Below are 24034 nucleotides of genomic sequence, written 5' to 3'. Positions count from 1 at the left end.
AATTCGAAGTATCGAATGAAATAGTTTAGATTTAAAGAATCTCTGGTGAAGAGAATTACCTCCAAAATCTGCAACTGCCAACTGCAATTTCTTGGTAATGATCAGCAACATTTAAGCCAATACTAATATGTCAATATGTTGAGCTAAAATTGGCTAGTGCAGATGTATCGGCCAGGCTCTACTGCAGTGCACTCCATCCTTTGTTTTAACTTTTCCCCCTTTTGTTTCTGTCTTAAATTATATACTTTACATACAAAAATACAGCGAGCCCAGTGAAATCAGTACTCCCTTTTTAACAGCCCTGTAACAAGAAAGTAGTAAAATACAACAGTGGGCAGGAAAATAATACTTAAGGCTTGGACTGGAGACTTGCTCCAGGTTGTACTCTATAGCTGTCGACAGTTTCAATTCATATAAGGATACATCAAATAGCAACACTGACCCAAAGCAGAGAACTGCACAACACTTTCCCGTTTCCAGGAGCTACAACCTCAAAGACTCAAGAGCGTCATCGCCCTAAACAGAGCAGACTGAAGCGAGAGCAACAGTATGACTGACTAAATCTGGGTTCTCCGCAGAGGAACTCAAAATCCAGCTCAACAAACGTTATTTTAAAAGGCTTTCTTTCTTTCTTTCTTTTTGTTGGGGGATAAACTAAACAGGTCTCAGCTCCCTCTTGCCTGCTTCGTGCCCAATGTGTCAACAGACGCCAGAAAACAGCTGCTGTTTGATCCGCTCTTCCTTCTTCACCTCCTCCTTGACCCCTCCTACATCCTCTCCCTCGCACACATCTGTCCATCTCACCGACTTCTCCCGCTTGGACAGTGGTATCTCGTCAATGTCGGTTTCCTCTTCCTGCTCCTCGGCGGACGCCCCGCTCCCCGGCAGGAACGAGAAGCCCTTTTGATGCCGCGCATCCCCCTCGCTCTCCCCGCCACCTTTCTGAGGGCTCGCCTCATCGCTCCTTCCGCTGTCCCTGCTCTTCCTCCCCTCTGCTGTGTTTCTTCTTAACCTGTCCATCTCTGTCTCCATCACAGGGGACATGTTCTCTCTCTCCTCCTGCGATTCTGCCGTAGATTTCTTCTTTGCCTTGCTGCGACCCCTGAGGTTCAGCATCTGAAACCAAATAGATGTGTTTGAGACAGTTTTGGGCTTTGCGGCGTGTCTTTTTCTTTCCATCTCTTGAGACACCTGACAAACCACAACAAAGCCTCTTTCATTGATGCCTCTTTTCCTGTACAGTTTCAGGTCGACTATTTGCCTATTATTAGACTTTTCCTGAGCTGGTTTATATTTGCTGTACATCCCATATTTAGCAACATGACTTCTTAATGGCACCTTCTGTGACATAAAGTCACGTATCCTAAAGGCACAACAGAGACAAGTGACAGGTGTGCCACGAAGATGGAAGACAAGGGGGAACAAACCTTGAAGTCTTTCCTCTTGCGCTGCAAAATGGGTCTCTGAAGGAAGAGGATTTGCTTGGTCGACAAACTCCCATCACTACAGAAAGAAAAGAGCAGCACTTTTACTACTGTTGGCTTTTATGTTATAATCTGAGCAACTTGCATATCACTACATGTGTTGGAACCCAGTGTCTGCTGGCTGCGGTTTGCAGAGTGACAGGTTACAAGACAGCGGCGCGTCAGCGACTGTGTCGTTCGCAGCTCCGACAGATTTCAAAAGCGGTTTCATGTTGAGCTGAGCATACGATCATGATTTGTCAGATCTCAAACCATCTGTCCTGTGTATCTACGCTACACCGTCAGCCCTAAACCCCCCAAAAAATGAGACAGGCAGTGTAACTAGTTCTTGCTGATTTTATCTGATATTATTCAAAGTGATGTAATGTAAAGAAAAAGATTTAGACGGGATGTGAATGTGTGACTGGTTGTGGTATCTTGGGGGGTAGTTGTGTACCTGTTGGTCTTGACAATCGGTGTGGGTAACACACACATAAGCCTCCATCCATACGGAGCCAGAGACTGGAGCAAGGGGATGTAGTCTGTCTTCACCACAACACCCTTGACGGGAGAAAGAGACATAGCGCCACTCAGACATATGCAGAGCAAAGTCACACAAGCAAAACATTCAACACATTACAGGACGCATGCAGGTCGGCAAAGTTAAGCTCAGCCACAAGCGTGCACGCTGCCGTCCTTCATCCCCACTCTTACGAATGTTTGGCTGAAAACAGCTTAAGCCTTCAGTCACAAAGGATTTCCCAAAGTGCACATCTTCTCCAGAGTATTAAAAAAAAAACTTGAGGACCCACATCAACAACGGTCCACTGCTCAACCACGATAGCGTCGTAGGAGGTGTGTGTGGTCTCCTCTGCAGAGCCCTGGAAGATGAACACACTGTCCACAGATGACACCCCGTTGTCTGCAGAAACAGGACAAACTAAAGTCAGATAAACAGAGGAGGATGTGTAAGATTCAGACAGGAGTTACAAGCCAATCTCTCACTATTGATCCCCCACTCCCTTTGGCTTAAGCCTACTTATTCCATGGATGACTGAACTGTGACTTACGGTGTAAGCCGAGGAGTTAGGGCACATAACTCCATGTATATCACCCATTACCCAGCAGTTAAGCAGAGATCTACTGCCTGAGCCGCTTGTCCAGAGCTCGTGGAGCTCAACCAGTGAAAACTCTTTGATTCAAGTCAAGAGGAAAGGTGAAACATTTACTGTAAAGCTGCAATAATCAATAGTTTGACACTAACTATGGATCTTTCATGTGGTAGCAGTTGCCCATAGTGATGAACCCACACATAATTGTCACTAAACTCTGCAGTTCCCCTTAGTTTTACAGAGCATTGTAGCTTCTTTCAGCTCATTGTTTTGGTTTTACGGCCCACAACATTTGGTTTAGTCTCACTGATCTCATGAACCTTGTTTCCAGCCACAGCATGCAGCTGTTTTCAGGAAAAAGCTCTGATAAACCAACGATGCACTACTGGAAACAAGCAGCAGATGAAGTCAGCAACTAGCTCATGAACACAGGGATCACCGAGCAGCTAAATATGTACTGCTGGATACGTAGACAAATGTCTGCTGACACAATATTAACTCTACAAGGGGATGATATGTCATTGTTGTGTTTACAACTTATTGCGCTGCCTCACAGTGGCCATAAAATTAATTCAGAGCTTTTGACCAATTGAATGAAAAAAAAATTAATTAAAAATTGAATACGGACTGTGTGATAAAGGTCAACAACTATGAGACGGAGTTTTACTTTAAGCTGAACAGGGTCGTTGCCATCAGTGGATTTGCTAGCAGGTGTGAAACTGCCGCTTGTGCTGCCTGGATTTAAGTTCCACACTCACATGTGCAGCAACATTTCATTGTCATGGCCATGAAACCTACCGTTATCATCTTCAAGCTGGAAAAACCCGTCGATGAGGTGCGCGCCACTGGTGAAATGCTGAGTCATGTGGTCAAGCCAGTGTGTGTCAACTTCTGTGATTAGCCCTGCTTCCTTTTGTACTCTCAATGGTACCCTGAGTGAGTAGAACCTCAGAGATGTGTTCAGCTCCCCTGTGTGGTTGTACAAGGCAAAGAGTTGCATCCCTGCAGGCGCACAGACAAAAAAGCAAATTGGACATCAAATAGAACTTTGCATGATGATGACTGACGCCACTCCAAACAGGAAACTGGTTACTTACTAGCCTGCGCAGGTGGTGAAGTTGAATTCTTATCTGTCTCTGAACTCCTGAGCCGGATATGGTTGTTGTTGTGTGTCGTCACTCTGCTTTGTCCATCTGCGCAGGTAGAGCTGGACTTTCTTTCATGGTTTCGATCCAGTTCTGGAGAGCTGAGCCAGCTGTCGGAGCTTGAACTTTGTCTTTCTCTCTGGTTGGGACGGTTAAAATGTTTCTCTGTGGAGTCTTTGGGGTCTGGTAGTTGACCCCTCTGCTGTCTGATTATACCTGCAGCTTCTGGAGGGCTGGGACACAGCTGGTTCCCTTTGGCTTCTGCTGGGTTTTGATTTGGACACCACTGAACTGTGTCTACACTGGGTTTGCTGTGATCTTGAGGTTGGTTTGTTGTGTCAAGTGACTCTTGGAGGCTGATCTGTAAGGTCTGCATTTCTTCACTGGAGTCTTCTTGGTTAAGCTCTAAACTCTGGATGGGTTTCATAGGACTGAAGTCCGGTTCTCTTGGCACTAAAGGTTTGTGGTCCTGTGTGTTATGTTCTGCGCCTTCATGATCTAGCTTTTGAGGTTCAAAGTGTTGACGGTCCAGTTCTAAGTCATTATGGTGCGGTTCTGTAGGATCTGTTGGGCTGGTGCTGGCGCTGAAGGGGTGTCGGTGTATGGGTGAAGGGCTTGAATGTAAGGAGGAGAGCTCTTCAGGGTCCCAGTTGCCCAAGAAGCAGGGTCCTCCACCTGGCTGCTGCAGAAAGCCCACAAACATCACCCCTTGCTCTGCTACATCCTGGATCTGTAGGGGTAGCGCGCGCGCACACACACACACACACAAACACACACCATGTTAAGACCCATACACACCAATAAGGTCTATTAGAGTAAATTTGAGTGACACATAAATATAAAAGGACGTCATTCACAGCACCACAAATAAATCTGCAGCCTGTTCTTCTAGTCAGACAAACAAAGCCTCATTTACACACAAACGGAGGCTGACGTACGCACAATACATATTCTGCAAAATAACAACCTACCTAATCATCTGCAAAGATCAAATATTCAAATGACAAAAGGACCTCATTATCTCAACGCATTCGTGTGTGCGCACGTGTGTGTGCGCCGCTCCCTCCCATGGAGCTCTGGTGGTTAATTGTCAGTTGATATTTGGGCTGACAGTTTTAGACAGGCTCAATGGGAGAGGAATCAGATTGCAAACTACCACCAAACAATAATGAGACACATATTCCCCTATTAACCACTACTTCTGACACTTCACTCATCCATACACACTCATCTCATATATACACAGTCTCTCTGTTACCGTCCAACACACTCACAGTTTTATCAGATGAGTATGACCGGAGACAGATTGAGAGTGGGTGGGCTTGTGAGTGCTGGAAAAATAGAAATATAGAATTTCACTGAACACACACACACGCACACACTCACTCTCTCACACACACAGTTGTGTTTCCATCATTTTAGGGGACATTACATTGAGTTACTGGAGACTTACCCTAATCCTAACCATAACCATTACTCGCCTAACCCTGACCTCAATCTAACCTTAAATCAGGTCTTCACCCTTAACTTGAATGATTTACATTGTGGGAACACACACACACAAACACAGACACACAAACACACACACCACAGCCTGTCACTCTGTCTGCCCGGTACTGCTCCTGGGTTCTTATCTTGAACTCTCTCTGGCAGTTTGTGATCTGATTGGTTATTCATGTCACGCTGCCGGAGCCTATCACATTATACTCAGTGATGTGCATTTCCATCCAATCGGGTTTCCCTTTGTGCTCTGTGGGTGTTCAGATGCAAATCTATTCAATCGAGCACATTTTCATTTCCCATTGTAGGACGGTTGGCAAATTCATGAGCAGAGAGACTAAAAGTGAGTTTTTCAGCTGATAAATGCCAGCGATGACGCTGTGGTTGGCAGGTTATTTTAGGGTTAAGTCTAACTATCGTTTACGATCATTTCTGTAACCTTCCATTCATTATATACTGCAGCTCCTCTTCTTGTTTCCTAGTTACAGGAAAGTGAGCAGTACCACGGGAGATGCAACGACTGGGAATCCAGTACTGTAAAAAATCCTTCCAATCAGGTAAATCTGCAAGCTCCATTTGAATTGGAGAAGTTCTGCACGTGAGGACAAGACACCAGGTTCCCATATGGCACAGAGAGGCAATTATAGGCGTTTGCCTGTGGCCGTTTAAGTGCTGTAATGTTTCTTTCACTGTCGCAGCAGTGCTGCACCGACATGAAAGGCACACACTAAAACACACAGTGCAATAAGCAAGGAGACAGAGGGAGGGGGGCGTGAATTCTACACAGATCATTTTCATTAAAAGAGTCTGCACTGATTCAGCATTGCACTGTTGGACTCAATTTAAAAAATAAAAGTCAAAATCAAAATTGACGCCGCAAAACCGGAGATATCTTTTTTTGTATTCAACACATTCTTCATCCTTGTCAAAACCTGCTGCTTACATTAACCACAATGCAACTTGACCAACGACAACTCACTTGGAGACTCAGGTGTGTTATTAGCAATGGCTACCGTAGCCTCGAGCCGCTAGCCTCCGCCAGAGATGAGGAGCGTACTGCAGAGGTCTGGTGAGCTCACTTCTTTCTAACTTCACACCCACACAGATTGTCTTCAGCCCTGACCAATGCTGACTCAAGTGACATCACTTGAGGCAGTTTATCAGGCTTTACACAACTTTTTTTTTACTTACATTGTATGTGAAAAAATACAAATTAGATTTTTGCCAAGAAATTATGAGAAGATTAGGACTGGACATTACCTATCACCCACTATTTTAAATGGGATGTGGTGCTGAGACACAAGCTAAGAAGGGACCTCTCCAACATGAGTTATGATCCTTTAAAAAGACATTTGAGATTGAGGAGATGTGGACCACCTGCCTGCAGTCTCTGACCTCCTCTCCTCTCTAAACGGCTATCAAACATGACACTCTCTCTAGGGATACATTGATTCAGTGAGGCGGGTGGCTATGAGCGCAGACGCTGACCTCATTAAACCATGATGCAACAAATCCACTTTCTTGGTCTGAGTCATTATAAATTTCAGTGTTTCTGCCATCAGTCACACGTATTAAGTAACAACTGTCCACCATGTGTTAACTCACAGTGGGTCATTTCTAGCTGTCTTAGTTAAATGGCTCAGACATTCTTCTTTATATTAAATTAGAAAAGATCCAATTTTCAATCGGTGTCTCGTATATCTGTCAGATCTGGTTGCCTCTTCTAAACCATCTCATCGGAGTCTCTTCAGCCTGATGTTCTAATATATTTTCTAATCTTCATTTTCCCCACCATGGTTTTCCTGTCAGGTCTACGGGATGTCATGTGAGAGGGTACTGGCATGTGGGAGGGGTAGGGTATTCAGGTGAGCTGCCCTTTGCTTCCTACTTTATTTGAAAAATACTGCACAGGTCCATTTCCTTATGTTGTTTTGAACCTACCTGGCTATGCCTGTGCAAAAATGATGAAAATAAATGTGAAGAACAACTCATCTCTTGATGCCACAGCAAACCCTGCCCTCATGTCAACTTATAAAACTGATTCCAATTGCAATGAGGTACATACCATTTAAATTTGGGGAAAAGAGAGCACTGGTATTGGATCTTCTGTGGATTGTGGTGTTTGATCGTCTGTAGATACCCCAAGGATCAGAATCGCTACTGGGGGAGAAAAGTTGGACCAGTGCATCCCCACTACTCTCACACTGGACTGAACGAAAAACGAGTGTAGATTTAGAATATTTTCCCTGCTCTCCTTTCTTCTGTTAAAGCATTCAGTGTCCTTCAGTTAGATTTGCATGGCTTCACTAGAAGGTCGTTCCTCAAAATAATTCCAGCAATGTTAAGCCCTCTACCATGCGTAGGTGGCTCATGATTAAAGCCATGGTGCACAAAGATCCTATTTGACCACCAGTCAAAAAAAGACATTTGTAGAACATTTATTCCAAAATATGAGAGAAACATTGTTCCTATCTCAAGCTTCAGGCATCTCTATTTGAAGAGAATCCATTAAAAGCGAATCACAGCAGACCAAACCAGGTTTACTGGCATGATCCATCCAACTCACCCGCTTGACATAGCTCTGGATCACTTCCGGGTCAGCAGACTGGTGACCTGCCACACACACATCTGTCTCCAGACGATCTCTTCCCCACCTCAGTTGGCTTTTCTCTGAACTACAGGTTGAGAAATGAAAGAATTTAAACAAATATTCAGTGTAAAGCATTAATCATATGTCATTTAGTTCGGTTCAATTCTGCTCTCATGAACTGGAAAATGTAAAACGTTCTTGTGCTGTTGCAATGTTGACCTGGACTGTTTCCCTTAGGTTTGTTTCCTGTCCATTATCACTGCAGCAGTTCCATCACCTGGTAACATTACAGTCTAAATGAGCCATGGGTCTATAGATTCTGGCAGACACGCTCATGTTCACTCATTGACCCAGAATGATGGTAGCAGAAACATAATGTCAATTCTGGTACAGGGTGAATTTTCCATTTCAGGAGAGCACACGTTCACTGAAAGCACAATAGACTTATTAGACAGAAAAAGGGACTGAATTTCTTTCTGCTCCCACTGCAAAACTCGGTCATAAAAGCAGCATTCAGATACGCCTCTTCAGATTTGGATTGAGGTCAGTGGGAAGGCCGTGGTAATATCTTGTGCTCTGAGGCGTGAGTGACATTCTCAGCTAGATTTGAAACAGTAGATCTGTCAGATTTTTTTCCTTTCATTTTTCAGGTTTTTGATGAAAGGGGATGGCAGTGATGGGGACATAAAAGGCGGAGTAAAGGGGACGAAGGGGGGCACGGAGGACAAAAGAAAAGGGGGGACGGCCATCACTGAAGTAAGCAGATGAAAGGATGGAGAGATGGTTTCTCTCTTCAGCGTGCCGTTCCCCTCTGGTGAGCGCTGGTGATGCAATCAGCCGTCTCCACGGTGACAGGTGCCAGGAAGCAGCAGGACCACTTGGCAGGAGGGGCATTAAAGGAGCAGCTCGGCACCTGCCTGTGCACTAGAGTGTGTGTGTGTCAGTGTTTGTGTGTGAGGGAGTGTGTATACAGTACCCTATTCCTTGAAATCAAACTAAAAAGAGTGAAGAGCACACAAGAGGATGCCCCAAACTTTAGGCGAAGCAACGCAATTACTTTCATTTCAACGAGTTAGTGACCAAAAATGGAAGGCTACATATCTAACCATGAGTGTCAAAGAGTGGTCCAGAGGGGTCCCTGTCACTATACAATAGACATGTCTTCATCAGAATAATCATTAAGTTAAGCTGAAGTCAGATATGTTGCAGAGAATGATCTATTGTACTCACAACTCATGTTCTGGAAATGTCAGAAAATAACGTTTTTAGGGAAAATGCAAAATGATACAATAAGATCTTTATCACGGTAATTTCTCTGAAGAGGGTTTACATGGAAGTGGTGATAATATTTGGTTCAAATACTATTATTAGCAAGTTAACAAGAGTCCATAGCCACGCTAGCAGCTCTGTGAGACTGTATGTAAGCATGCTGTTGTTTGAAGCTAAATGCTAACATCAGCATGCAAACATGCTCACAATGAGAACATGCAGATGTCCAACAGGCATGTTTACCGTGTTCACCATGTTAGTTTAGCATGTTAGCATGCTAACATTCGCTAGTTGGCACTTAACTCAAAGCAGAGCTGAGGCTCATGGGAACGTCATTAGTTTGCAGCATTTGGCCATAAACGAAATTATTGGACAACCAGATGATGGTGCTAGATGAAAAGTTAAGGGATGGCCAAAGTTATTTCAATTCATCCTGAGCGGGAAATGACTGTCTGCACCAAATTCTGTGCCAATCCATCTGGTAGAAGTTAAGATATTTCACAAAACTTTGACCTGCTGGAGGCACTGGGTGGAAAGTCAGGACATGAGCAAAGTCATTAGTTATAATACAGTTTCTGTTGGGGCAGATGTGTCAGTAACTTCCACAATGAGCTGAATAAAGCTAAGCTAGCATTCTGTACCAGAGCTGATAGTAGAAAGGTATGAAAATAATGCTCTGCTCAAATAAGGTGGCTAATCGTATAGTGTTTAGTGTCACCCAGGATAAGTGGGTTACAGAAGAGATGCACAGTATACAGTGTTGTCACACAGTATAACATATTATCATGTCTAGTCAAAAGTGAAAGAATTGGAACAGTTGGCTAAAATTAGACATTTTTTGTGGCTGACTCATCTGCAATTAATTTTACATCAAGAGAAGGAGGTGAGGTGCAGAGTTGTGCTTGTGATAATGGGTCTCAATTGGCTTCCCATGTCAAAACAATGAAGCTGCTACATCCTAACTATTGTCTAAATCTGGCTCCAAACGAATCATCTCGTTTATCTTAATCAATCTGCTACATAAATCATCCCAGTCAAAACTGTTTTATTCGATAAAGGTGGTGCTGATGCTGAGGGTGTGTTTGGTTTGTGTACCTTGGCGTCTCTCGGACCAACACGGCCCGGTGGAGCTGGCGCTGGATGTGTGCGTGACGAGGGCCGCAGGGATGGACAAACGGGTGGACGGCGACCAGGACAAAACCCTGCGCGTAGAGTTCCCTGACCTGAACCGGCAGCTCTCTGACCGAGGAGAGACAAAGCACGGATGACACCGGCACCTCTGGAGGGAGGACGGGTGAGGGGGGAGGCAGAAATACAAGGTTAGACAAGAGGAGGTAATGGGAAATGGTCTAGACAAGGACATGACAGGTTGCAGAAGAGGCAGAGAAGAGTAGTGGTGTGGTATTTGGAAGTGGATAAGAGCTGGAACAAAGAGGAATAGGGAAGAAAAAAGAGGGGGCAAAGAGAAAGAAGGACAAAGGGTGCGAAGAAACAAAGACAGGGCATGTTTCATTATGGTAATTCCCCCTGAACAACAACACATGGCATCTTCAAGCCAAATCTGAAACTAATTACACCAGAACTATTAACCTCAGTCTGGCTTTTGGAAGACGCACACATGCAGACAAACACAAGCGTGCAAAGTCACACATGCATGCACACGGTTTCGCCAACGCTAACAGACAGTTGACTATAATCAAAAATGCACACACACACACACATGCAGAAAAGGTTGGAAAGACAATGCTATCGCTTTGCCTGCTTGGGCGTGTGGTGTAGCAGCAATCGCTAGCACAGAGCCGTTTCCCTTATTACCAAACACAATGGAAAGAAAACCCCTTTACTTCAGTGGAAATGGTTAGCAGAGCTTATCATATAGAAGCAAACTGTCACGGCAAATCCACCAGGGAGAGCGCGCTGTTTGTGAGAGCCGCCCTCTCGGGGTCGGTGCATTGTAATAAAGCCCTCTCTCTGTTCGCGGGCTTTTAAGGGAACATGTGCATGCACGGCTGTGTGTTTCTGTTTCGCTGAGTGAAGCCAGGTGTGTGTGAGTGAGAGAGAGAGGAGCAGGAAAAAAGAGATGAGAGAAGAGAGAGAGAGAGAGGAGAGAGAGAAAGATGAGGCTGTCTGTTTGTGCCTGAATGCTTGTCATCCTTTCTCATTCAATCTCATTTGCATGGGTCTGGAGAAGAGAAAATAACCTGAATAAATTAACCAGACGCGCACACACACACGAAAAAAGATGTGCGAGCCATCTCATTTTCAATTTGTTCTCCATCATCTGGCGTGTTCACACACACACACATGCGCGTGCGCACACACACACACACACACACACACGAGACCACGGTAGGGTACAAGCACATGAACACACACACTCTCCTGACTCCCATCTCAGTGAAACAATGGGACAAACATACAACCATCACATCACATCAGCTTGGTGTAACCGTTTGGAACCATGAGAGCCTTTCATCAAGCAAACACTTAAATGGGTGTCTGTGGGGACTTATCAAACACAGTACAGTGATGATAATAATAATACCAGCTGGAGACTGGGTGGGGTTTGGGGGGGGGGGGGGGGGGGGGGTAACAACAATCCTGTCACCGTAAACAGTCATTAGCCGTCATTAGCTCTGCACGGCTGGCACTCACCCACCGACAAGACGCAGGCAAGGCAGCTAATTCAGGCAAGGCGTACAGAAGTTATTGGGGTGTTATGCAGTGCTTTAGGCTGGGAAGCGACTTCATTTATACTGTCTGCCACTGTGGGATTTAAAGGGAGGCTGCAATTCCGCTCCAGAATGGGAACATGGGAATGGCTCAGGGCAGAAAGAGCCGGGTAGAGTTTTATAGTGCCGGCTAGTGGGGGGGGTGTAGTGTTAAGAGTGTGTGTGCATGTATGTTTAAGGGAGCTGCATATTCGTGACGGAGTGGTTGTTTCTGTATGCGTGTACATGAGTGGGGGGGACATTAGCAAGTTCAAACGCAAGATACAGACATCCAAGGGTGCATTGTCCAACGGACACAAGGAGAGGCAGAGCGGCTGTTCAGCTGTTGATCCCCGCTCTTCTATTTCCGTCTCGACCCGCAGCTTTGGCCACATGACAGCCGCCGTGTGTTGTGAACGACGCCTCACTTTCTGACCCCGGATTTCACGAGCTGTTTTCGCAGTGCGTGAGAATCATCCCCGTCCTGTAGCCGCTTGAAAGGTCTTATTAATTCCTTTACAAATCCCTGGATTTCTGTGTGTGACTGTAAAGCATATTTTTGTGGCACATGTGATGCCACAGCATCCCGAGCGAGTGCGCACGGGGCCATCTTTTTGCCTCTGTGTGTTTGTGTGCGTGTGCGCACGAGAAAGAAAGAGTTTGCACTAAGCCTGCTAGGTGATGCATGGGGATTACTACTCACAGCCACCCTCAAGGCTTATCCCTCTGCTTGCTGGAGGTTCACGTTTATTTAAATAGCCTTCTAATGACTTGCAGAGGTTTTAGGCAAGGATATGTGCCAAAACAGTGACTATAAAATAATCAGCTTCCTGGAGCCAGGAGCTTCCCACTGTTTTGGGAATGCAGCCGCCGGCTATGACAGTTGTTGGTCAGCATCTGAGCTTTGTCAAATGGGATCTGATCTCGGCAGAACGCCCGTTTTACAGGAAATGTCTGAGAAAGAGCGCCGGGTTCATAAAAATGGCTGGCAACTAGGAGCAGGAGGGAAAAAAAGGTTTGCTGTGGTGAGAACACAGTGTGGCACGTAAGGCGCATACAGTACCATGTACTTGTGATGCTGTGAATCTCTCTGCCATCTTTGCTGGTACTCTCTCAAGGCTTTTTGGCCAGCAAGATTGGAACAGTGGAAAGGAACGACCCAGAAAAATGGTTTGAGCTGTGTCGGATCAGCATTTTCAACCATCTTTCAAAAAGGTTGATGTGTTTCAGGTGTGTCAGGCAGCAAAGATCTATCAAACTGATGGATCTGTGCTTCGCCTGTTCTCTCAGCCAAATACATCACATGCAGATTCTGATGCACCATGTAAGGCAGAGCAATGTATTCTTTGTCAGCAGAGGAAATATCTAGGCCTATTATAACATTCAGGTGTCGATCATGTACACACGCCAGCACTGACGTACAGCTCCAGTTAAAATAAACTCACCCATAGGTTTACAGTAAAAGAAGGGCCACACAAACACACACACACACACACTGCTGAGCATTAGACACATGTTGTAAGTTTTAATGAGCCGAGTGGGTCTCCGTCTCTGCAGGGTGTCGGAAAGTCATCAGCAGAGTTCAGAACCTCGCTGTCTGCAGCAGAGACCAGCGTTAGTCACACAGCATCACACCTAACTTACTTCCTCACACATCCTCAGACTCCTGACTCCCGCTCGCTCACACCTCCGACTCCTTTTTCTCCCGACTACTCCGCCTCCCTCCTCGCTCCAGACCTGACAAATGCTCGCTGTATCTCTGCGCCGCTCATTCTCTCACCCTCTGCTACACCTCCCTCACTTTTATTCTGCCTCCCTTCTACTTTTTTCCCCCCTCCTCCACTCCTGCTCTTTTCTGTTCGCGTTCCCCGCTTCCTCCGTTTTCCCGGCTCATTATCTGAGCACGGCTTCGACGACAAAAGGAGGCTGGGTTAAAATGTCACACCTGGCTGTTACATTTCATACGCCAGATTCTTGCTGACATGTCAAGGTAACCAATCAATGCTACCATGGGGATAATGAAGATCATGACACTTTTTGTAAGGGAGGAAGATGTGTCGAGGTACAGCAGACTGCTGATTGTAGAGCAACGTGACAGCTCAGTGGAATGAGACGTTGGTTTTACAACCCTGATTCCACAAAAGGGACGCTGTGTAGAACGTAAATAAAAACAGAATGCACTCAGGGGCAAACCACCTGCGTTTAAAGCGTTCCCAAGCCCATGTACTAACAGCCTTTACACAATCATGTGTTTCAGAGAAATGGTTTGTGTGTGTGAAGCGTAGGCCAAATGCCTGAAACACTGAACATATTTCTCCTCATCCTCCCTGGATTCACCGCGAGGTCACTATGACCCAGTGTGAGCGAGTTGGGCTCAGTCACATGGAAATATTCCTCAGCGAAAGCACTGCTGCAGTTGGAAAGCTCATAAAGCAAACGCGACATTATCAGCCGCGTTGTTTCTGATGAGTTCCATCGCTCGCTGCTCAAAGGTCAGGTTAGGAGCCACTCTGCGCTCTTCATTCTGAACATGAAGCTCGTCTGTCTGAGAACACAAGTTAGATGAACAAACAGCCACCTCGTCTCACATATGTCAAAGGGGCACAAGCGCAGATATTCGTTTTTCATTACTGTGTAGGAGTCGTCAAGTCACGCTGGCAGGGAAATAATGTTATTAATGGAGGCCAAATTGAATTAAAGCATGGATTTGACCGTGGGTTTCCTCAATGTCATGGACTGACATACAGATTCTTCTATCTGCCTCCTACACACACACACACACACACACACACACACACACACATACACACACACACACACACACAAATACACACAAATACAAATAAATCCCTTTGCTGGGAATGAGGTCCCTCAATCTCCACAAACAATCAGATAATCCTTCAGGAATCCTTCACTTCTCTTGGTCTCTCTATCACAAATGGAGAGAGGGGGAGAGAGAGATGGAGAGAGGCAGGCATACACCCACTCACAACCACACACACACACTCACAATCAATTCACAGTAGTTGTGTTTATCCTAAAATAGAGTATACTCATCTTAAGCAGCTCAGGTGGCGTCACTGAGTTTACCATATAAATGACCTGCCTGTCTGTTGAAAGATAACACTAACTCTGCTGACTATGTGCTGTAAAGTGTTTTGTGTGCGCCTGAATGAGCCGCCTGTATGAACAGTTTAAGTGTGTGTGTGTGTGGTCTTTCTGTATCAATATACGCCCGTGTGATGAGGCAATTTATCTGCTGCTGCCTTTAGAAACGAGAAAGACAAGCAATCCTCATGTCTATTGTCTGTTTTGGTCACCAGCATCGTTTCGCGTTGGCAGATCTCTCTCAGCCAACGCAACAGCTTAACTCGTTTGCCAAACATAACAGGGTTGGCTGAAAATGAAGCCGACTGGCAACCAGACCATTGCCACTTGGCTGTGGCGCTCTGCCTGCTGTCTGTTACAGTGTTGCATTTGGAAACTCCTCTAAAAAGGACTTCAGTGAGCTACTTGCACCTGCTTCAGCTTGTCAGATGACAGAGTGCACAGCGCAGGCTTGTAGAGACATTAAGCCATAAGGAAAAAGAGGTAATTTTTTTTTTTAAATATCTGTTGCAACACTATCTGTTTCTCCACCTCGCCTCGCTTTTCCCTCGCTGCATCCCTCCCCTCTATCTCTTCACAGTCCAAACCAACACAATGGCAGAATTAGTATTTTTAGAAACCAGACGCCTCTAGAGGATTCTCATCAAACGTCCTCAAGACGCTGCGAGCATGCACACACACGGCATCACACACACTATTTTTCATTTTCACAAACAGATACGCACAAAAACACACACACATGGTTCCCGAGACAAACACGCACCAGCTTTAGTATATTGTCATTGTGCGAGGGAGAGGCAGGGGGAAGTTGGAGGGCATGTCTACAGCGTGCACAATATAGCTGAATCTGAGAATTAGAGAACTCTTTGAACTCCCTGCAACAGGATCTGCACAAAGACACAACTTCAGCGTATAAGTCACTTCTTTGCCCTCAAGATACTTACAGCATGAAGAAAATCCCCACATACACACACTTACGCAGAGTTGCTGACCTTAACACTTCATTTAACTGGCTAAAGTTGGGATAGCAACTGTGGCTATTTTATGAGTGGAACACAAACACACACTGTAGCCAGAGCTCAGGATGACAAAGCAGAGCAGGGTGCAACAGAGAAGTTAAGTAAACAGCTATTGTTGCAGAAGAAGAAGGTGCTCAGTAAAAAGAATCAACAGATGTGAAGACACATTCCTTGGAGTCGGTGGAAGTTGAACGAATGTGAATCAGTGATCGGTGATGATGCCTGCTGCATCCGAAGGCCAAGATTTGTTATCTTCATTTGAGCTGTGTCTGGAATCGCCTCCTCCATCACTCACCTCATTCACTGTTTGCTGCAGCACATCGTGAGCACTCAGGAAGGTACTGTGAGTGATTTCAGATGCTTATGAATTTGTCATCTGAGCAAAGATGCAATGCATTGCGGGATTTTTTTTGCATAAAATATGATATGGAATTTGGGGCTACACCAACACCTGAGAGAAAGATCTGGCTATTTAGCTGCTATATGTCACATACTTAAGGAAGTTACATCCAAGCCATTTTTAGGAATTAGGGGATTTTTTTCATGGAAAAAAAGTCTAAATATGTAATTTTGAAGAACAGAGATGAGTTTTTAGGGCTTTAATTAATGTCAGGAGAGGAACTTTAAATTGCCAGATGGCTATCATACATTTCTTATGTCAATAATCTTTGATGGAGAAGAAGAAACAAGTAACGCATGACTGTTTCAAGTATGCAAGTGTGGGAGAGGTCAAGTCAAGTCATATGAAGTACACGTCTCACTGGGTTTCACAAGCCAAGCCCAAGACGAACAAAGGACAAACAGGATATGTACAATATAAAGTGCTCACAGGAGAACTGTTAAACGGAAATGATTGACAGCAGATGGATAATCTTATCCATACCTTCTTTCCCCAACAGGAAGTCCAGGAAGTGGTAGGTGTAGGCCACGCCCACTTTAGTCTCCACCTGAGGCCTTCGAAGGGTGGAGTAGATATTGCCTGGGCTTCGCCTCTCTTCCGCCTTCCGCAACTTAGGAAGCCTACACCCCATGTCTCTGTGATAGAGAGGGGGAGATTAAAAGGTGGAAGATGAAGAAACAGAGGAGGGTGCTAACTGAGACGGAGAGTGGGAGATGTGGAATTGATAGGCCTTCTAAATATACAGGAGACATTATCACTTCCAAGTCCAAATACTACTGCTTCAGTGCGAGCTCAAGATGCTGGGAAATAATGTGTGTATCTAACTCCCTGTCATACACACACAGACACACACAGTGCAATAATAGTGTAATATGAAACTGTCAGCCATTACCTGCTTGGTGGGCTGTGATACGGGCATCTCCTAATCAAATAGGGATGATTGGGAGCGACATGTTTGATCAGAACGAATTAAAGCAGAAATGAGACTGATTTCCTGCCCTGTCAAGCAAAGCGACACAGGACTTGATTGACAGAGAGAGGAGAGGAGAGGAGAGGAGTTAAGCATGTTCTGCTAACCAATTTGTATGTTGATCCAAGGGCAGCCTTGAAGCACAAAGAAATCTGTTATTTTAATACTTTCAGACTGTGTAAGGACCGGCAGATACCCTCAAGGGTAGGTGATTGGAAACACAATTTGGAGAGAGCTTGAAATTTCTTTTAAAATTCCTCTTCTCCTGAATTTCAACAGGCAATTTAGGCCCACAGATCTACAAGAGCTGCATAAAAAGAAAAACAAGAACAGCGAGGTGGCTTTTGCAACAAATTTTTGGCAATTGGAAGTGGGGGAATGGATGGAGGGTGTGAAAAGAGAGGACAAGAGAGAAAGGGCGTGGTCAGATATCATCAAGCTAATCTGATGTGACAGTGTCGGTACCCTCAAACCATCACCACAGTTACGCTTAATATCCCCGTCTGCCACAGCTTGTACGAGCCACACGGTGATGTGGGCATCTGCATGTCTGTGTGTGTGTGTGTGTGTGTGTGTGTGCATATGTCTTCCCCAAAGGCAGGTCTATATCCGCATCTCTGTATCTGTTTGGGGAGCATGGAGAATGACACAGTAACTCCAATTGGGCCTAGTGCATGGACGTTAACTCGGCTAACGATCCTAACAGACTCCATTAAGCCTGGTGTGTGTGTGTGTGTGTGCGCGGGCGCCTTGTGGGTGTGCACGTTCAGTGACTTGCAGCTTCAATTGCACGGTACGTGCATTTTGAAAGGTTACAAAGTTGCGAAAGGCAGCATCTTTGATACATTTTCAAACCTCATCTGTCTTGAGACAGTACACTCTGTCATTTTGAATTCTGCTGAGAACAAGCAATTAAGAGCTATTATTCTTCCAATACAACGTGCTCCGTCATAATGAGGACAAACCAGGAGAGACAGCGGGGTAATGCTTTGGGAGAAGGCGAGAGAGAGATACAACAGTATCTCATTCACTTCTTCCTCCCACCATCCTCCTCTCTCTTCTTGACCTGTGTGTTCCGGTCTTAAACTCTCGTAACATTAGCTCTTCAATGTGTCGGATGATTTCCCCTCCGTCTGTCTGACCCTAGCCTTAATCACCTCTTCCTCTCTGGCCTCTGCTCTGCTCCTGTCCATCATCCTCGATTAGGATGAAGCCCCTCTTTCTGTTGGTACAATGGCCTTGATTAGTCTGACCGTAAGACTATTCATTTTTGTCATTCTCTCTTCTTGTGCCCACCTGATTTCAAGAACTCCCAACCTTCCCCTGTGTCATTATCCTGACTTCTACTTTCACTCCATCGTCCACCTTTATTTTCTCGACTTCCTTCCAATCTCGCACCTTCAATCCCTTCCCCTGACTCGCTCCATCTCCATCCTTCCTCTCATTACATTGTAATGTTACATTATGGCCTCCCTCCCTGCCCACAAGCCTTCTGACCCCTCTCCATCCTTCCATCTGTCCAATCTTCTGTCTAGTGGCTCAGTGATTTTTCATGGCTGAAGTGCTCCCCTGCTGAGCCTCTTAAGTCCCATAAAACTATTAAAATGTCTCCAGACAGTCAGACAGCCAAATAGGCCCGGTGTTATGACTAAGTTAGAGCATGTACATCCACTCCCAAACATTTTCCCTCCAGGGTCGTGCTTTAATACGCCCTGTCTGGAACAGGGACGAAGGGCAGGTTAATGTGGGGATGTTTATCAGGCTTCATCTTTGGCAGGTCAGGGGGAAAGGTGGGTCTAGGGTGAAGCATAGGATGGAAGAGAGAGATATCAAAACATAATCATGACTTTCTGACAGTGGAGATATGAAGATAAGTGGTGAAAGACAGAAATGTCTGGAGAGTCATTTGCATCCTTCTCTCAGTGAGTCTGTCCTTACATCCCCTTCATTTTTTTTTTTGCTCTGTCCCTCAGCTCTAGGTTTTTAATACGTCTGCCTCATCCCAATGCAAATTATTTCAATTAAAAAAAAACAATCACATTCATTCATCGTTCTGATTCGTCTTTATGCATAATGCATTATGCAGTGCAAAAAAAATCTAACAGTTTGGAATAATTTGCTCACCATTTTGCTTGTGGAACTTTTGCTTTCAAATAAAACCTGATTGGTTCTAGTTTTAGTCTCGACTAGCCTACAGCTCTCCTGTTTGATCCAACGTCTCATCATCCTTTTTCGTTGTGCTCTGACGGTTCCGTTTCAAAACAAAGGCCTCACTTTAACAGATGAACTCTGTCTGCGTGGTTTAAAGGCAGATCTCTGTAATAGGACACAACGTAAAATGAACAACCAAGGTGGCTGTAGTACCAGAGAAACTCCAGTGCCTTCGAGACTCCGGGCCTTTTCCTCTACATGTCGACTTCAAACAGAATCTTTCACTTGCTCTCACACAAACAAACGGGCGAAAAAAGGCCTTGACAGCGAAAAACATCCATTAAACGGCGAGAGATGGGAGAGAGAGACAGATGAAAGAGGTAAAGAGCGAGAGAATGGAGTGAAGATGAAGACAGACAGGGAGCAGCTGAGGGCTTCTCATTAGAGAATCTCTTGTAACGGAGAGTTTTGAAATGACAGCGGATTTACACGAGAGCATAATCCGTCTGTGCTGTGCCACTGCTCTGCTACCTCCATGTGCCACTCAGGGGGGGTAGTCTGCTTTCCAAGAAGCAGCATTCATCCGCTGTGGAGGGAGAGCTACAGGCAGGCACGGGCTTGGGATAACTCACATGAAAAGACAGAGTCATCGCAAAAGCTCCCCAATAGTATCAATGTAAAATTCACAATGGTAGTCACACTTAAAATTATCTTAACTCTTGTTAAAAAAACAAGGACTTTTACCAGTGACTTAACTGGTGTGACGTTCTCAGACTTATGGCCATAATGATTTCCTAACCAAAACAAAGAGCTTGTAGTAGCCTATTTTTAGCCAGATCTTAACCACTTGTGTCACCACACACAGATGTCATTTTTTTGTCTTTAACAATGAAGAGAGGCCAAAGGTTATGGATATTTTCCCATTTCAGGGTCTCCGGTGAGCTGTGGGCCCAGAATTTCTACCACCATTGTGGACCACAACTACTGTACGTCCCCTGAGGCAGAGTGTTGCTAGTTGTGTTCATTTTTTGCACCTGATGCACTCAACTGATTTATAGCAAGTATCAGCAGATAAAACTGTCACCGCTGGCTTCCAGTCTCCTTTATTATAGGGCTTTATGGGCCTGCTTGGAAGCCATAATTCCCACTGCTTGCGAGTCTGCCGCCTGTGCAAGGAAATTTTGGCCTATTAACAGTGTTTGACTGTGAATGGAGTCACTTCATAGCAGCGTCGATTGTTTGACAAGAAAAACACGGAGGTATGTCAATAAAAACTGTCACATTATTATCAAGATCTTGTGTCATATTGTATGTGATTTACTGAATTTCAAAATTAGAGGTGACAGACAGAGTCCTGGGGAGTGGGCTTCCCTCCCGCTGCGCTGGAGCCCCACTCAGTTTCTATGCAAGGATGGGGTATGCTGATGATGGGGAGGGGAAGGACAGCAGGAACAGAATGGAGAGGGGGAGAGGAGGAGAAGGGGGCAGCAGAGACAGAAAAAAAAAGAGGAAGACAGACAGGGAGCAGACTGGGAGCATGTCAAGTTGCCTGGAGGGAGGTGCGATTCCCCCAAGCAACAAAGTAATCACCTCAAACAGCGTTTTAATGAGGCTGCATGGGGAGGATGAAAACAAATTATGACATTGATGTATTGGTCCATCACACAGCTCCTTGAACAGCCTACTTTGCTCTAAAAAGGAACAGTTTGTGAACAAAGGCAGACGGTTTTGGACTGGGGCCTCAATTCACTAACCCCTGCTGTATATGGGCTCTTGAGGTGTGAATCCATCATTAAGCATTTTAGACTGAGCAGTGAGAGAAACTGATGACTTACAGAATATTAGCCCACTGTTTGCATGGCCCTGGATGATAAACTGGGTGTCACTCACCACAAATGGGTGCCTTCTCAAATGCATCCAAATACATTTCCAAGCTATACAGTGAGCATCCATACATAGCCATGAGACTAATTGATGCCCAGTGCATTTTGTGGGTGCAGCCTAGCTTGAAATTACATGTTTCTGGGGTTTCTTCTTTTTTCCCCTCTCTCTCCTCTCTTTGGCGCGTTCAACCTCTCTCAGCACGCGCGCACACACTCGCCCAACACGTGGGTGAGCTGATGCTGCCCATTAACGCCTGTAGTTTAGTGAACGGGAAATGATACATGACAGGTCGCTTACGCACCAAACCTTTCTCGTGGTGACACACACACACACACACACACACACACACACAGCTTCCCATCTGCGCTCGGGACATTTACTCCGTCACGCATATCTTGAGTTCACTTCAACCTGTGACAGCGAGCAGAGGGGCTTATTCATTTCGTTCCGCTACGGAGACAAATGGCACACAAACATCACACAAATCAAACGACCGGCTGGATGTCTAAACCAAGAGGATTTGCCCCTCTTGTCACAAGTGTTTTATTGTGAAAGGCTTCCCGAGACTTCCCAAATGACTCCCGGCGTTAATTCTGAGGGAGGGCATTTCCGCCTCTATATGTCGTTAACTCGCTTTAAAGTTTGTATCAAGGCTGTGAAATCTGACATTCCACAATGAGAAAAAAACCTATCGCAACAAGAGTGACAAAAAATATATTTAGGAACATTACATTAAAAAATATATATATAAACGTATTGCATTGGGTTTTGCTCACTCGTTGCCTTTAAACATCTAAATGTCAAATTAGATTTTTTTGTTTGTTTGTTTTTTGAGAGAAATAAAGAGTGAAACTCACCAAGTCGTTCCCAGTGCGCGCTGCTCTGAAAGCTTCCTCACACTTGAGTCCGCCGATGCGCGTCCCCTCCTCTCTAATGTCTCTGCTGTCTCTGTCCCCGTCACAGCTCAGATACCTGCGATCCAAATGGGAAGAAAACACGAATCCTCCATCTAGAAAACTACAAGTGACTGCTGCATCTCACGGTCAGCTCATGATAAACACTCCCGTCTACCTTCTCCGTCACCAGCGCGCGCGGGCGCGTGTATGTGGAGAAGAGAGGGCGGCTGGCGCACATCCTCCCTCCTCCTCCCTGTTGTCTCTCATTCCCTGCTCCAAGATTGGACACTCTGAGACACTTCATATGAATACTATTGTAGACTTTACATTTCTGGACCTATTCCATAGTTAAATTCTTAGAAACGTGAACCAAGATGCAAAGTATTATAGAGATAAAGTACTTCCAGACATTTTTACCCAACTAGTCAATTAAGTATTTGGTTGTGTGTTAGTCACACGTAGATGTTGGTCTCCCATCAAGGTTATGGAGGTTAGAGGTATTTGTGTTTTTCACAGGTCGCCATTGTAAAATTCATATTTCATGAGACCTATCCAGACTTATTCATAATTCAAAAACGTCTGACTGGGGGGTAGATGGGCGGGGTGGTGGGTGGTCACAGGCTGGACAGGACACCCTGGGGAGCCCAGTCACACCACCAGACTGTGACAAAAACAAAACGGTCTGTGACCAAGAGATGATGGGCTTGTTGCCAGGGAAGACCAGGAATCCAACCCTGACTGAAAAGCAGCAGCCGCTGACACGGTTATGGAGGCTGGAAGCAGCAGAGGTGGGCACAGACAGCTCCAGCACCATCACCTGCTAACAAAAGTGTGAAATAAACAGAGAGTTTTCAAATAAATGTCCCAGAAAATACACAGCTAGTGTTCAAAATGATGTAAAAGAAAACTACAGACCTTCACAAGCTTAAATGATAACACTTTTATTTCTTAACAAAAACATTCAAACCCTGAAAAACGTGAACTTAATAAACCAAACCCAACAGTGCGGTGCTCAGGCTCTCTGAACAAAACAATTCCATCAATACAATCAGATGCTTGCACACAGGAGACGCTGAGGTCGAAGCCCATACAAATCAATGCAGAACTGTGATCAAAAGAAAAGAAAATCTGTGAGGTACACCAAATAGCAAATGTGCATCTACAACCACACAAAGCTGCTCTTTATGTGTACACACAGAAGATACATGAAGTGCACTAACTAAAAATATGTAAAAAGAATCATCACTCACATTCAATGTCAGATCACCTGCGATTATATAAAAACCCAAAATGCTGAAACAACCAGTATAAAGTGAACCATGTACAGTGAATGTTTTCCCAAAAGAAAGAGAGCACCTCACTTTCAAATAATGTCCTTAATTTTTCCAAAGTGGTTTAACACTGCTTACCACTTTTTTCTTTCAAATATCAAGCTGATTGATGAGTAACAGGGAAAGAAAAATTGATGATGTGATTGTCCATGAGTGTGAAATTCTGGAAGCATTTTGAGAAGCACCTGTCACAGGATGGGGTGGTCCAGAACTGCAACACAAGTCATCAGTGTGCCACAACATGCTCTGAGGAACTCAACATGGAAAGTCTGGTGTTTGACCTAGACGTGAAATCAGTGATACTGATGAGGTGCTAAAATGTGACCAAAGTGCCATTCATTTGCTACCTCAACTGGCACCCAATTAAATAAATAGAGCACAAAATAAATGTGAGGGCTTGAAATGAATGGAATGACCAAGTGCTCTTGTGCTGTAGTAGACAAGTTAATGAACTTTCTTAATCAAAGGAGCATTAAGGCCTGAAT

The 24034-nt window shown here is 45.0% G+C and overlaps 1 protein-coding gene across 1 annotated transcript; it reads right to left on the bottom strand.

Annotated features, from left to right (window-relative positions):
* Positions 1 to 699: 699 nt before the first annotated feature.
* On the bottom strand, positions 700 to 22286 carry rftn1a (raftlin, lipid raft linker 1a). Its single transcript, XM_041956079.1, has 10 exons — positions 22180 to 22286; positions 16801 to 16952; positions 10175 to 10358; positions 7787 to 7895; positions 3673 to 4450; positions 3374 to 3577; positions 2276 to 2385; positions 1921 to 2024; positions 1428 to 1503; positions 700 to 1116 (listed from the first exon to the last, which is right to left on the bottom strand). Exons 2-10 carry the CDS (start codon positions 16946 to 16948, stop codon positions 700 to 702), a joined length of 2130 nt encoding a protein of 709 aa, XP_041812013.1. The 5' UTR covers positions 16949 to 16952; positions 22180 to 22286.
* Between the last annotated feature and the right edge of the window lie 1748 nt (positions 22287 to 24034).

The sequence above is a fragment of the Chelmon rostratus genome, chromosome 16, assembly GCF_017976325.1.
Source record: "Chelmon rostratus isolate fCheRos1 chromosome 16, fCheRos1.pri, whole genome shotgun sequence".
In the NCBI taxonomy this organism is placed as follows: domain Eukaryota; kingdom Metazoa; phylum Chordata; class Actinopteri; order Chaetodontiformes; family Chaetodontidae; genus Chelmon; species Chelmon rostratus.
Note: the sequence above shows the minus strand (reverse complement) of the source record. Positions and strands in the feature narration are given on the sequence as shown.

Bases quoted from the DNA above. Each gene is read 5' to 3' on its own strand.
- rftn1a (XM_041956079.1), bottom strand. From the start codon at position 16,948: ATGGGGTGTAGGCTTCCTAAGTTGCGGAAGGCGGAAGAGAGGCGAAGC. The intron at 4,451-7,786 runs GTGAGTTGGATG...CTACCCCTACAG, and splicing joins TCCAGAGCTATGTCAAGCGG to ATCCAGGATGTAGCAGAGCA. The intron at 2,025-2,275 runs GTGGGTCCTCAA...TCTCCCGTCAAG, and splicing joins AGCAGTGGACCGTTGTTGAT to GGTGTTGTGGTGAAGACAGA.